General features: G+C 36.1%; 1 protein-coding gene across 13 annotated transcripts in view; it reads left to right on the top strand.

The window, feature by feature from the left end:
- The window catches only part of ERC1 (ELKS/RAB6-interacting/CAST family member 1), a 490,623-nt gene that overhangs the window by 146,641 nt on the left and 328,809 nt on the right, over nucleotides 1-15,173 (top strand). For all 13 annotated transcript variants that reach the window (XM_019711308.2, XM_019711306.2, XM_074325175.1 and 10 more), the window contains one exon: nucleotides 13,650-13,817. In XM_019711308.2, the coding sequence (XP_019566867.1) occupies nucleotides 13,650-13,817 (168 nt within the window). The remainder of the gene's footprint in view (nucleotides 1-13,649; nucleotides 13,818-15,173) is intronic.

Raw genomic sequence — 15,173 nt, 5'->3', positions numbered from 1 at the left:
ATAGAAAACATGAAAAATAATCATTATAGATTTTAAAATGGTAATCAACCTGAACCTTTTCTCCTTCCCAAATCCTAAGGCCCAGATGACTTTTCAGAAGAGTTCTGTCACACATTAAAAAATAGATAATTATTGCTGTATTCAAGTTATTCCATAAAGTAGAAAAAACAAAACAGCCCAAGAATCTACAAAAGAATATGTGGAAAAACAAATTGAGAGGTATACCTTATCAATAGGTGGTATTATTATTTAATACTGTAAGGGCATCAATTCTCCCTAAGTTAGTATAACTTCCCTCCCCACGCTCTCCTCTCTCTCTCTTCTCTTTCTCCCTCTCCCTCCCTCCCTCCCTCTTCCCCTTCTTTCTTCTGCAATTCCATTGACAATACCTGGGATTATTTGTTTTTGGAAATCATTTTATATTTTATATTTTAAAATTTACATGGATGAATCACAAAAAGATGTGATTCCACTTATATGAGATACCTGGAAAAGTCAAATAGAGATAGAAGTATAACTATGGGTGCTATGGGTTGGGGGAGGGCAGAGTGGAGAGTTGTTGAATGGGTACAGAGTTTTAGTTTTGCAAGATGAAAAGAGTTGTGGAGATTGATTGTATAACAGTATGAATGTACTGAACACTACTGAACACTACTGAACTGTACATTTAAGATGGTTAAGATGGCAAATTTTATGTTTCTTATCACAATTAAAAATTAAATTATATGGACAAATAAAGCCATTCTCACATTAAAAGGAAGAAAAGAAAAGATGGAAGACCTGCTTTTTTAGATCTGCATGCCAGATCTAAAACATACCATAGAGCCATAAACCAAACCAAACCAAACAATATGCCTCATAACAGTGTAATACTGGTATAGGAATTGGCAGAAAGACCAGTGAAAAACAAAAGAGAATTTGAAATCAGAGACATGTATATGGAGAGAGTACCATAAACTAGTGTGAATTGAGGAAGTGTTAGAAAATTGACATACTGTTAATATATGGAGAATAATAAAGTTGGCCACCTACCTCATACCAGATAAAACAATGAACTCCAGATTGATTAAAGATCTCAATTTGAAAAACAAAACAATACAATTAATGAAAATGTTACATTTTTCATAGGATATCTTAATGACTACATCAAATTTAAGTATTTCTGCTCAAGAAAGAACACCATTGACAAAGTTAACAATTCGGTGACTAAGAGAAAATATTTTCAATACCTCCCCTAATACCAAAGATTGAGATACAGAATTAAAAAAAAAGATGCTTGCAAATCAGTAAGGAAAAGAAAGAGACTATACGGAGGGAGGAGAGAATTTGAAAAGGCAATTAACAGATAAGGAAACCTAAGTGGTTAACAGATACAGCACAAGATCCTTAATTTCACTAGTAAACAGAGAAATATAAATTTCAAAGACAGTGAAATGCTACATTCCATTCATCAAAGTGATAAAAATTAGAAAATGAAATAATATTCAGTATTTGTTATGATTTGGGCTAACAGGAACCTCATTGGCATAGTTGACCCCAGTAATCCCACTCCTAAATATATTCCCCATGAAAATTTTCCACTGGTCCACAAGACGACATGTATAAGGATGTTCACTACAGAACTGGGAATTGAAGGGAGTCAGAATGTTCATTACTGGGGAGTTGGATGAGTCAAATACAAGTGGATGTGTATCATACTATGTAAAAGTCAAAAGCAGTGATCTAGACGTATTCATGGGACCAGGGATATACATATATGTATTTAAAAGTAAGGAACAAAATGAGGTATGTAGCATTTATATAAATAACATACGAGGTATGACAATTAAGTTCGCGAACTTGTTGCAACAATGTTGCTAACCTTTTTTGCTATCAGAGGGATTATTCATTATGAATTTGTACCAATTGGACAAACAGTTAACCAAGTTGACTATTTGGAAGTGCTGAAAAGGCTGTGTGACGAAAACGACCTGAACTTTTTGCGAACAATTCATGGCTCTTGCATCACGACAATGCACCAGCTCACACGGCACTGTCTGTGAGGGAGTTTTTAGCCAGTAAACAAATAACTGTGTTGGAACACCCTCCCTACTCACCTGATCTGGGCCCCAATGGCTTCTTTCTTTACCCGAAGATAAAGGAAATAGTGAAAGGATAATACGAAAACAGCTCTGATGACCATTCCGGAAAAAGAGTTCCAAAATTGCCTTGAAGGGTGGACCAGATGCTGGTGTTGGTGTGTAGCTTCCCAAGGGGAGCACCTCGAAGGTGACCGTAAAAATATTCAGCAATGAGGTGGGTAGCACTTTTTCTAGGATGAGTTCACAAACTTAATTGTCCGACCTTGTATGTATGTATGTATAAAAATAAGCCGCTATATTTCTAATATACATGCATATTCAAGAACATATTAAACACATTAGAATGGCTGCATATTGAAAGGAATAGATATTGGACATGAATGGAAAAATAATAAAATAAAACAATAGTAGAACTTTGCGTGGATCAATGACAGTTTTAAGTGAATTGAGGAATGAGAGTAATTTAGTTCTTTCTCCAAGGTGGTAAAAGTTTGAAAGCAGTAGTTCTGACTGTGTAACTACTGTGAGGTAAGCTGGATGTGGTCTATTGCCACATTGATCTCAGAGTTGATTTGGCTGATCACTCTGACAGGGCAGATGTCCATATTTTTCCTCATCCTTTCCAACACTGAGCATCTTCAACAAGGACTCTATACTCGAGTTGTTCTGAGGCATTATTGTTTTTGGTAACCAAGGGGCTTGTATCTCAGTGCTGACATGTGGATAACAGTCCTTGGCCCTAAATGGAGTAGGGTTTTGAAACTGAGACGCTTACATAAGTAAATTCAGGACTCTCCTGAGAGAGGGTGGACTAGAAAAAGTTTCTCCTACCAGTATTAGTTGACAGTGTGAGAAAGTGACTTACTCACCTGGCCTTTGAGTTGAAGGAAAGTCGTTACTCAAGCAGGTTTGAGTTTGAATATACATAGCTGCTCTCAGGGTACATATTTTCAACCTAGTCCATACAGAATCCCACAGATAAAAGCTCTGCTTAGAATGAATATACAACTCCAAATTTCTTAATCACTTACGGATTTTAATCTATCCTGAGCCAATATCAGAAGTAAGAACAAATAGAGTGATTTGACCCTTAGGAGCATTGGATAATAGAATGAAACTGTAAATTAAATGACTAAAATGCAGGATGGGAGCTCGATAACTATCCAGAATGGATGAGCAGATACACTTATTGGGATGTGTTTCAGGACTATTGAGAGTAAAAGCTAATGCAGTATAGTAAAGGTAGCACTAACTGTTTAGTGTAGTATCTTTTAATCTTGGCTTTGCTACTTGTTATGTAAATTTATACTTTTTGTGCTTCAATTTTCTCATCTGCGAGAACAATAACATTACCTTAGAGTGTTGTGAGAATTAAATGTAGCACTCACTAAATATTAACTATTATTATTGTTATTAAATACATGAAGTAAGGATTTAAAACATGAGCAAAGAGCAAAATACCATAAATAATACTAGTCAGATTGTAAAAAACAAAACAGGATTTTAGACATGAAATATATAATAACCAAAATGAAAACTCAATGTATTAGTTAAACTGCAAATTAGAGAGAGCTGCAGGGACAATTAGTGAATTGGAAAATAGATCTGATGAAATATTATCCAGAGAGCAATAGGACAGATAAAAAAAATTGAAATTACTGAAAAGAAGTCTGTGGAAATAGAAGTCTGATTTACATCTGTGGGAGTTTCAAAAAGAGGACAGAAGGAATGAAGGTCATTTTAAAAGAGAGAATCACTGAGAATTTTTCTGACTTGATTACAGGAAGGAACCATCACTTCAGGAGCAAATAATTCTTGAGCAGGAAAATGTCCACACCTATGTATGTCATAATGAAACCATAGATAAACCAGTCTTAAAAGCTGCCAGAGACAAAAGTTACCAACAAAGGATTAACAATTAGGCCAGCAGCAAACTCTTCAACAGCAACAACTGGAGCAAGAATGTGACAGAGTAAAATCTTCAAAGTTTAGTGAAAAACACTGTCAACTCATAAGTCTGTACCCAGCTAAATTGTCATTCATCACTGGAGGTAGAATAAAGATATTTTTCAGACTAACACAAACTGAGAGTTTTCTACCCTTGGGTTCACATCGAAAGAACTGCTAAAAAAGAGAGAGAGAGAGAGAGAGAGAGAGAGAAATTGCATCCAGAAGGAGGGAGTGAGATGCAAGAAAGAATAGTTGAAAATGGACATTGATATAACAAGTAGGAAAAAAGTATTCAAATATCAATATAAGAGTTTGGCGCAGGCCCAACCATAATAGTGCCATTAAACCCAAACTCTAAAATCAATTTAGGTTTGTTCAGTAAGATGGAGACTTTTGGAGAAATATCATAAAGGAAGATCTTATCAGTTGCTTTTATTTGTTAGGATAATGTTGCTAGGTGATAGAGCAAGTGAAATTCCTCATCTAGATTATTTTTGTCTTTCCCATCAAGCAGAACATAATAGGACTGTAAAGGGTAGGATGTGTATTTCTTTTTCTTTTTTTTTTTTAATTTTATTTTATTAAATTTATTGGGGTGACAATTGTTAGTAAAATTACATAGATTTCAGGTGTACAATTCTGTATTACATCATCTATTTCAACAGTGGAAACATGAAATGAAACCCAAGGTGTGAGAAAAGAGATATTTTAAGAAAACATCTAAGGGATCTACATAACCTTACTACTCAAAGTATGGTTCAAAGCCCAGCAGTGTCAGCTCATCTAAGAGCTTGTTAGAAACACAAAATCTTGAGCTATGTCAGATCTACTGAGTCAAAGTTTGCATTTTAACAATTTCTTTAGTTTGAGAAGTGCTATGAAACTTTCTGTCTTTTGGCTAGTACAGTTTCAATCCCAGGTGCAAATAAAATAAATAAATAACCTATTATTGATCGTCATTGAAGAATCATGGACATAAGAGAGGGTTCTGAAATTGGCTTTGAGTAAATGTCATTTTGATTTAAAAAAAAAGGAAGAAAGAGGATTGCCACTTCTATGCACAACCTAAACTTTCCCTAAGTGATTTTTAGAATGGCATATTGAGGGCTTTGAAGTAGAAGTGGTGAGCACTAAAAGTTACCATGAAAACTAGGTCGTCTCATACTCATTTTATATTCTTCATTGGTAGGATTTCTAGTTTGGAAGATCAGGAATATGTGCGAGATATAGTAGATCTATACTTCTTAAAGGCATTGACAAGGCCATGTAAATAAGATGAAGAAATGTGAATTGGGTAAGTTGATAGTTAGGTTTCTTCGTAAAATGTGAAATGACTTATCCTGAAAAATGTACGTTAATGTACATTTAAGTTTCTGATAGTATCTCGTATCTCTCTAACCTTGACTCTTCCTTGTTAAATATTTTTATTAATGAATTAGATGGAAAAATATGGGGGAGGGGTGGGTAAAATGCATATTAGATAAGAAACTCGTCATTCCAAAAGATCTTTAAAAAGCAAAGTAATGGGCTAAATTAAGCAGAATGACTATAAAAATCTTTATCCCTCCCTTTCTCCAAAAAAACCCCATAAAAACTAAAAAAGCAAAACAAAACAGTCTTCTTAAGTAATCCTTCAGTATCTGTATAGTGGCTGCTACCACCCCCACTCCCTAAAAACAAACCCCAAACTTTATGCAATCTTAGGTTGTTTTAGAAATGTCTAGAAATAAGGATAGGGTGATTAGACCACACCTAAAACACTTGAGTTTTGGGTACAATGATTTAAGAGACATTGGCACATTTAAGCATGTTTAGACACAAAGAGTCTGACACCATGGCACATGAGGGAACACTTTGGTGGTTGACTTGGAAAAGAACTGCTCTTGGGAGTGTATGGTAGTCGGCATGTATCTGAATGGCTGTTAGGTGAAAGAGTGGCAGGCGCAAGGAGTCAAATTTGGGCCCATGGATGAAACTACAGAAAAAATTATGTTTTTCACTTCAAGATTAGAGATAGCTTTTTTACTATACCCATTAGAAGCAGAGTGTGGGTATCTTCTGGAGAGGAACTGAGTACCTGGTTTTTACTGAAGGTGTTCCAGTACTAGACAAGCCTGCATAAAAGGGATATTGTATAAAGATATTCAGGCTTTAGATGAGCAATTGAATCAGGTGACCTTAGTGTGGAAATTGTCTTCTGCGATTCTATAGAGAGGGCTTTAAGGCTTAGTTGATCTCAGTTCCTTTAACAGAATGAGGAAGTATTACTGATGTGTTGGATTAGAGGGGCCAAGATGGAACTAGGTTGGCTGACTGCTTTATTGGATTTGCAGAGACCAAGAGTTATTAATGTTTCTATGGGGGATGCATGACTGAATATAACTTATTAGAGCATACACTTTCTGCAGCTATTTTTTTTTCTTCTTAGTCTGCTATGAGTTTGCAAGGGAAAATGGATGGAAATGATATTGACATTGGGGTTTGTTTTTTTTTAAGATTTTTTTTTTAATTGGGGAAGGGGTACAGGACTTTATTGGGGGAACAGTGTACTTCCAGGACTTTTTTCCAAGTCAAGTTGTTGTCCTTTCAGTCTTAGTTGTGGAGGGCTCAGCTCAGCTCCACCCAGTTGCCATTGCTAGTTGCAGGGGGGCACAGTCCACCATCCCTTGCAGGAGTCGAACCGGCAACCTTGTGGTTGAGAGGACATGCTCCAACCAACTGAGCCATCTGGGAGCTCAGCGGCAGCTCAGCTCAAGGTGCTTTGTTCAATCTTAGTTGCAGGGGGCACAGCCCACCATCCCTTGCGGGACTCGAGGAATTGAACTAGCAACCTTGTGGTTGAGAGGATTCGCTCCAACCAACTGAGCCATCCGGGAGGCAGCTCAGCTCAAGGTGCCGTGACATTGGTTTTTTAGATTATAAATTTGTTTTAGGTAAACAAAGTACAAATAAACTGTGTACTGCGGAATGGCCTTTTCGATATTTCTTTGAACTCTTCAACATTTTGTGGGGTATAAGGCTTCAAACAGAGCTCAGTGCAGTTTGCTGGAATAGTCTTTGAAAAGGTTTACTTGTGTATGTTGTCATTCCCATGGCCCAGTGCCCTTCTGGATGGGAACAATGGGAAATGGTGTGACAGGAAATTGTACTTAGTGATCTTGGGCCTGTCACTTAGTTTGGGCTTTGATTTCCTCAGGTTCAAAGTTAGAGGAGTTTAGATTATTTCATTTTTATAAATTTATGAAATATTGCCAAAGTCAGGAAAAATACAGAAAAGAATATAATTTTAAATAGGTACCACTCAGATTTTAACTTACATTAATGCTTGACCACATTAGGTGATCTTTGAAGGTCCTTTGAAAGGAGAGTTTCTTAAAATCCTCTCATTCTAAAGTGCATATTCAATGGAAGATCTGGTTTAAGCAGAAAAGTTTGTTACAATCTCAGGTTTTTAGAACTGGTTGGCCTAGGAATAAAGATTTGGAAGCTGTCATGGAGTTGGTGGTTAAAACCTCAGGACTGAATTGGTTTCTTCAGAGGAAGTTATATAAAGTGAGATGTGAAAAGGGGGAAACGACAGAGGATCCAGTGAAGAAAACTGAAAAAGTATGGTCAGAGAGTTAGAAAGGGAGTGTGAATCATGAGAGGAATGACAGGAAACAGGCGTAATTACTGCTCATGTGCGTTTAGCTGATCTATTTATTGATGTAAAACAAAAGAAAGTTAAGGTAGGTTGAGATAATAGTTTTGTGATCAGAAGGGAGAGGCCAGAATAGTAAGGTAGCCCCTTTTCCTGTTTATGTCTGTTGATAGAGAAAACCGTGTAGAGAAAAACCTGTTTCTGTTGAAGTTGGCATCACCTCTTTGCCGCAGACCTTGATGTGTGGCAAGCTGAGTGGACGCTGTCCCTCCAGCTCAGTTGATGTGAATAAACACGGTCTTATTCCTCCTGCCAGGAGGGGTGTTCGCGTGATGGCTGCGTGTCCTGCTTGTCTCTGAGTGGCTTTCCTGAATGTGTTTTTTGTGGTTTGCAAAATACGGACCTCACACAAAATTATGAGTTTAGTTCACTCCAAATCAAAAGATCAGTTTAGAATTCAGAGCAATTAATCTAGTAGTGGTTTTTGTGGTGGTTTTATCTCAGTTCGCCAGACCAAGACATTTAGATTCTGCACTGCATGAAAAGCAGACCAAGGAAAAGTATGTGGAGGTGATTGAATATTTAGGAAAGAAAAGATCATTTAGTAATTAGAATATGGTGTTTAATTTCTGTGCCTAATATTTGTGGTATGAAATAGTTTTTAAATCAAAGCCTGCGTTTCTAGCTACTCTTACACCAAAGATTTGTATATTTATAAAAGAGTTTTCTTTCTTTACCATTTTCAGTCACCAATACCTGTGGGTCTCATACCTGACATTCCCTCAAATGGCGTGAGGTATTCATGACTGGTGAGCACTGGCATTTTTCCAGGTCATTTAACTGAAGCAGGGATCGAGAGTGAAAGTGCAGTTAGGACATGTAGGTATTTTGGTAAGAAAGCAGCAATATGTCGTCTCACAGTTATTCTCCTAGGAGACGTTGGTACTATCAGGATGAGAAACATTCAGAAGTGATGAGGGATGTTTTCCTGTTGTGTTCTAATTTCTGACCCACAAGATGAAAAGCCTTTCATTTTTCTGAAATTAACACTGAGAAGAAATGAGAGAGAAGGAAATTAAGCAGTTAAGACTTACCTACAGGTATAAATGTATGGGCTTTTTGCTTTATAATAAGAATTTAGTAGTGTATGCATATCTTGAGGATATTGGGTAAAATGTTTTTTACATCAGTTGCTTTGGTTTTCTTTTTTTTTGCTTATGGTTATTGGAATATATAGTATAAATGTTACAGGTGGACTATATAGTATACAAAATACAAATTAGAATGTAGGAATTGGGTGTAAATGATTAGCGTGTGATTTATTTATTTTTTAAAAATTTTGGACGTATAGTTTTCTAAGACTTTAACATCTTTAACTGTGCAGAAGGGTCTGTGGATTCAGTAAGCACCCCGTTGACTCCCCATGACTGATGCCCTATAATGGATTCAGCTGATAGGAACCAAATCTGATGCTGTCAAATAGGATTATTAGCTACGCAGGCTGACTGGAGCTGTGCCTGAGTGCCACGTGGATGAGGGGTGGTGGGTTCTTTTGGTATCTTGAGCAGCCTGGCTTTTGAATTTCGTATTCCACAAAGGTGTTCGCTCTGTGGTGGCAATCCTTTTCTCCTGATTGGATCATACTAAGTCTGTTCTGACATTTCTCTTCTGGACTGTTTTTCTTCTTTGCATGATGGAATGTTTCTGATTTTAATAGGTAGATGAAGGGAAACGTAAAGACTTTTGTCATCTTGCACTTTATAAAGGACCAGTGGAGAACTCAGAACTCATGTATAATTAATCTTTGTTTTGCATTGAATTTTAATTTTTGATGTGAGGTTTTTAGTGCTGGATTCAGGTACCCAAACTGGAAATTTCTAGTGTAAAATCTCTTAGATTCACTTGGCTTGATTTATTCTAGTTCTGCTGTTTGTCAGTAAAACACATTTTTTTTTTAAAATCACTGCTAAGTATTCTTTTCTGTTTCCTTGTCCCTGAGGAAAATTTTAAGTAGACGGGTTATCTTGATGCACATCAAGTTTACATTTCATATAATATTCAAGGGAAGAACTCATTTAGATCTTCTTGGATATCTTTCCTTAGCCATTTGTAGTTTTCAGCGTATAGATCCTGTACATACTCGTATTTTGTTAGGTTTATACTGAAGTATTTAATTTTTTTGGAGCAATTGTAAGTGGTCATAAATTTTGAAAATTGGAGTTCAATATTGGGTCATATTTAATTTTGGCCAGTTCACAAACTATACATTTTAAAAAGCAAGTATAAATATGCCTCTATTTTCCTTAGTATTGTTATTTAGAACTAGTTCAGGCATATAAAAATATAGATAAAATAATAAAACAAACACTAAAACAGTGTCATGATGTGCAGAAGTTTTAAATATTAACCTAGTTTGATTTGCCTGTATTTTTTTCTTTATGATGTATCCCTTTTGTGTCTTTTTAAAAAAAAATTTCCATGCCTCAATGTCTTAAAAGTATTTTCTTATATTCTAGAAGTTTTAAAGATTTGCTTCTCTTATATAAACCTTTAATTCACCCAGAATTCATTTCTGTGTATGATATGAGTTAAGATTTTCTTCCTGCTAGTTTTCTAAAACAATTTATTGAATTGTTTTCACTGATTACAATGTCGCCTTTGTTTTATATACATATGGGTCCCTATGTGTGTGGGTCTGTAGCGGAGTTCCCATTTCTGTTGCAGAGGTCTGTTGGTTTATTCCTACACCAATACCATGCTTTCTAATTTTGCATATATTTAAAATGTACAATTTGGTAGGTTTAGACACATACACTTGTGAAACCAACACCAAAGTCAAGATAATGAATATTGTCCCAAAAGTTTTCTTGTATCTCTTTGTAAACCCTTTCTCCTGCCTTTCGCTGGTATTATTCACTACTCCCCTCTTCCTCCTTCATTCTCAGGCAGCCCTTTATCTACTTTCTATTACTGTAATTAGTTTCAATTTTCTAGAATTTTACATACATGAAATCATACAGTATATGCTCTTTTTGTCTAGCTCTGAGGGGAGGAGTGTAATACAGACTTAGTGGTTAAGATCGTAGGATCTGGAGACAGACCATGTAATCTTAAATTCCTGCTTTATCACTTATTTATAGCTACGAAGCCTCAGGCCTGCTATCCTCTCTAAGTCCCAGTTCCCTGGGGTGCAACGGGAGAGTAAAATGTTCCACAGGGAGACTGGAACAAAAGAAAGTAACAATGCTTGAGGACAGAGCATTTTTAATATACTGTGTATATGGTTGGCAAGCATATGCATGACTATATGCAGAAGGTTCAGAAGTCAGAGGGTAGAATGAAGAAAATGATTTAATGTAGAAGTAAATATTTGTAAAATAAATATGACTAAAAAGGAGATGATGTAAGGCTGTGTTTGAAATGATTGTCCACCCTGGGAGAAAAATGAGTAAAACCAGAATAGAGATGAATAATGAAAAAGGTGGGGTGATAGGTTAGAGGTTATGCTGTGGACAAAGAGTAGATTTAAGATTAAGTAGGCATAGAAGAAAATTGTTTCAGAAATAAGATTTTCAAAGTTTGAAAGTTTTTGTTTTGTTTTGTTTTTAATGTTATTAGCATTTATTTGATGCTGAATTTATTCCTGGGATGTGCGGTTTTGTTTCTTCATTTTCTTCTGGGATCCTTTTCTTCTGCGCAGCCTCCTCTTCTGGTTCGGGAACAATCTGCTCTTTCTCAGTGAGGACCAGCTTAGTGTGGCAGGGGGAGCTCCTGTATGGTTAACCCTCCCACAAGCTCTGTAAGTTGCGCGCTGCATCTTGGGAGCTGTGTTCACTGGCTGTGCTCAGTGACCAGACAGTCTACATCTAAACCCTTAGGTCAGCATTCCTCTGCATTTGTAAGCACGTGCAGCAAAAGCTCAGCACTCTCCAGGCCACTGACCCTGCGTCCAGCCCCACTGTTTGGCCTGGGCATACCTCCCAACTCCACCATTGTAACGACAGAATGGCACACATTGCTTTTGTAACATGACATCCTTTAAATACTTAGTGGCTTTTCAGATATGCATACCCTTGATGGCCTGGGCAGCTTCACAAGTGTTCTTAAAATGAACCCGTAGATTTGAACCTCTCGATTTACATGATTTTGTGGGGTTCTCTGGGTCAAGCGAATAGCGAACCATTTTCAGGGGTCACTTCAGGCCACATATGGGAACAGCCAGAGTTTGAAAGTTCTAAGGTGAACCTTTCCAGAATATAATTGGGTTAACCATATATCATTTATTAAACTAGAATAGAGGAAAATTAAAGGTGAAAGAGTGTTTATTGATAAAACTTGCGGTGAGCAATAATAAATGAGACCTAAAATGATTGCTTCCCCAATTTCTGACTTGGTGGCATTGAAGTGGCTGGTAGAAATGTAGAGTGAAAGCTGGTTTATTTACATGTTTTTCCTTTCCAACATTGTCCAGCATAATTTAAAGTACATAATAACTATAGCAGTCTCAAATGAGACTAGTCATCTAGGAAATTTTCCATAATACTGAGCGGTTAAGTATTATACCACCATACACACGATATTGTTTCTTAGATGCCTGATAGTTTAGATATAATATTAGCTCTCTCCTGACAGTTTTTCTGTACTCTGAATGTCAGTCATACCCCTATTACTGGTTTTTTTCTTTGTGGGTTAATCCATACTCAGACAGGAAAAGTAATGCAGGACAAATTCAAGATTAAAGACATTTAATAGAAACATACTTGCTTTCTTAGATTTGTGCTGTCAGTGTGATAGCCATTAGCCAAATGTGTTTATTGAGCATTCAAAATATGGCTAGTCCAAACTGAGATGTTATACAAATGTAAATTACAATATGCATTGAAACAAAGAGTGTAAAATAGGTCATTAGTAGTTTTTTTATATGAATTACATGTTTGAAATGATAACACTGTGGATATACTAGATAAAATAAAATTCAATAAAATTAATTTTGCCTGTTTCTTTTTACTTCTTAATGTAGCTGCTGTAAAATTTAAAATTTCATATGGCTTTCATATACAACTCATATTATATTCCTATTCAGTAGCACTGTCTTAAGATGAAAGAAATCTAACTCCCTTTTTGCTATAATTAAATGTGTAACTACTGGCTGAGTTATAAATCCTTAGTGGAAAAGCAAAAAAAACAAAACAAACAAAAAACTTTGGTGTATGAGTATGCTTAATGAAACGTGCCATAAATGGATTTAGAAATAAGTATTATCATTAGATTTCTAGTTATTTTACATCTAACACAAGCCGTTAAACTTCAGCGGTAAAGATTACTGGATACCAGACTTCAGCTGGCTAGTCTTGGGGTCTGAAATTAGACCTTTGCTTTGCCTTGTACAGATATCTAAGTGCATTATGGGATTATCCCAGAAGCGTCATGTCCCTATAGCTAGATTGTATTATCTGATACAGCAAGTGTCATGTTTAGTGATGCTTATAGTTTCATTGTAATTTTAGATTTTCTAAAGCAGTGTAGCATCACTTGGGAACTTAGAAAATAGAAATATTAACTCTTGAGCCCTAACCCAGCTGAATCAGAAACTCTGATGGCTGGGACTGGCAATCTGCTTAAATACTCCAAGTGATTCTAATGTACATCAAGTCTGAGAAACACAGTTGTAGATAATTCATGCTACTTTTATAGAAGTAGCAAAATCCGTCTCTTTATAACAATTCTTCATTTTGTCCCCTTGGCTCAGATCTGTTTATCCTATCATCTGATGATGAATTTAACTGACGTAAATTTTATTTTTATTATAAAGTGCTCACAAAATTTTAGGGTTAATTTCTAAATAGTGATAATTATATTTAGAGTGGTATTTTATTTGATTCTAATGAAAGTTTACTATATAAATATGATTTGGGCAACTATATACATCTACGTGGAAGGAATTACATTAATCATTTGTAAAAATCTTATATTCTTAGGTGGATGCTCTCCGATTGCGTTTGGAAGAGAAGGAAACCATGCTGAATAAGAAGACAAAACAGATTCAGGATATGGCTGAGGAGAAGGGGACACAAGCTGGAGAGATACATGACCTCAAGGACATGCTGGATGTGAAGGAGCGGAAGGTCAATGTCCTTCAGAAGAAGGTAAGGTGCAGACATTCCGAGGCCAGGGTTTCCCGTCTCTCACCGGTCCTCATTCCTACCACTGAGTTAGGCCAAATGTCACGTTTCTCTCATTCTTCTGTTTTATTTTTTGCTGTTAGTAATTGAAACTGTTGTTGCAATAAGTAGATTGTTAAAACTGCTCTGCATGTCCAGTTTTTACAATTTTAAAGTAACCACTGTTAGTTTCTTCAGTAGTATTTTCCGTGCTACTACTTCTGAAAAGTGCCTTCTAAATTGGCAAAGTGTTTACGCTGACATTCTTGTACCTCTTCTGTATGGGAATGTGAGTTAGTATTGTACATGAACTTGGGATCGTTGCAGCTCCATCTACATGATTAATAAGACTATAATTTTGAATAGAAAACATGCTACTATAATTAACATACAATGTCCATGTGTGAAGGAAAGGAAGGATTTCTTTCCTTTTTTACATTAATCGTTATTGGCAAGAGGCTAACTCTGGGATAAATAAGTACTAATAATTGTCGTCTTATTTTTAAGCTTAATTAAGGGGTGCCCTTGAGATTACAGTTGTAGGAGACACTGGTAGTTATTGTTCATCTCCACTGAAGTGATGGATGAGAAATATTTAACATTGTCCTAGTTTATATTTAACCTCTAACAATAGCCAAGGAATAAAACGCTTAAACCTCAAGTTCAGCTTTTCTATTATGTACAGAGGACTGTGTCATATATTTGTCCTGTATTATATTACTTTGGTTTCATTTCCTTTCTATGTGTAAACATAGAAATTTGATCACTCTAAATATCAGTTGAATGTATCTTTTTTAGTGGATGCTAATTTATTGTTTTACATTTTTATGCTAACAATAAAATAATTTATATTTATCAATCCTAAATTTTATATCTATCCTTCTCAACCTTTCCCCTCAACTGCTTACTTCCCCTTACCTGTTTTTCATATGTGTTCTTCCAGAAACATTTTATGTGTATAATCCATATCAAGCAAAAATGTTTCTTTGAACACAAATGTGACCGCTCCTATTGCCTGTTCCTTTCCTTTTTTTCCATATTTTGATACTCCATCCAAGGGAGGGGTGTCCAAACTTTTTTCAGCATTTTTCAGCAAGGGCCATATTCGGTAAAATACACAAATAGCCGGGCCACTCACTAGAGGTGAAGTACGTATTGCCTCACCTGGTTTATTTAAGTAAACTAAATATATTTTTGGAATTTGCTGCGGGCCAATAAAAAATGGATCTCAGGCCACAGTTGGCCCGCGGGCCGCAGTTTGGACACCCTTGTTCCAAGGACTCCCTCATCGCTGACAGCACTGTATAGATGGACTATATTTAATAAGGTTTCTACTGATGG

This window comes from Rhinolophus sinicus, linkage group LG02 (genome assembly GCF_036562045.2).
Source record: "Rhinolophus sinicus isolate RSC01 linkage group LG02, ASM3656204v1, whole genome shotgun sequence".
Taxonomy (NCBI): Eukaryota; Metazoa; Chordata; class Mammalia; order Chiroptera; family Rhinolophidae; genus Rhinolophus; species Rhinolophus sinicus.
The sequence above is the reverse complement of the archived record's forward strand: the minus strand, read 5'-3'. Positions and strand labels throughout refer to the sequence as shown.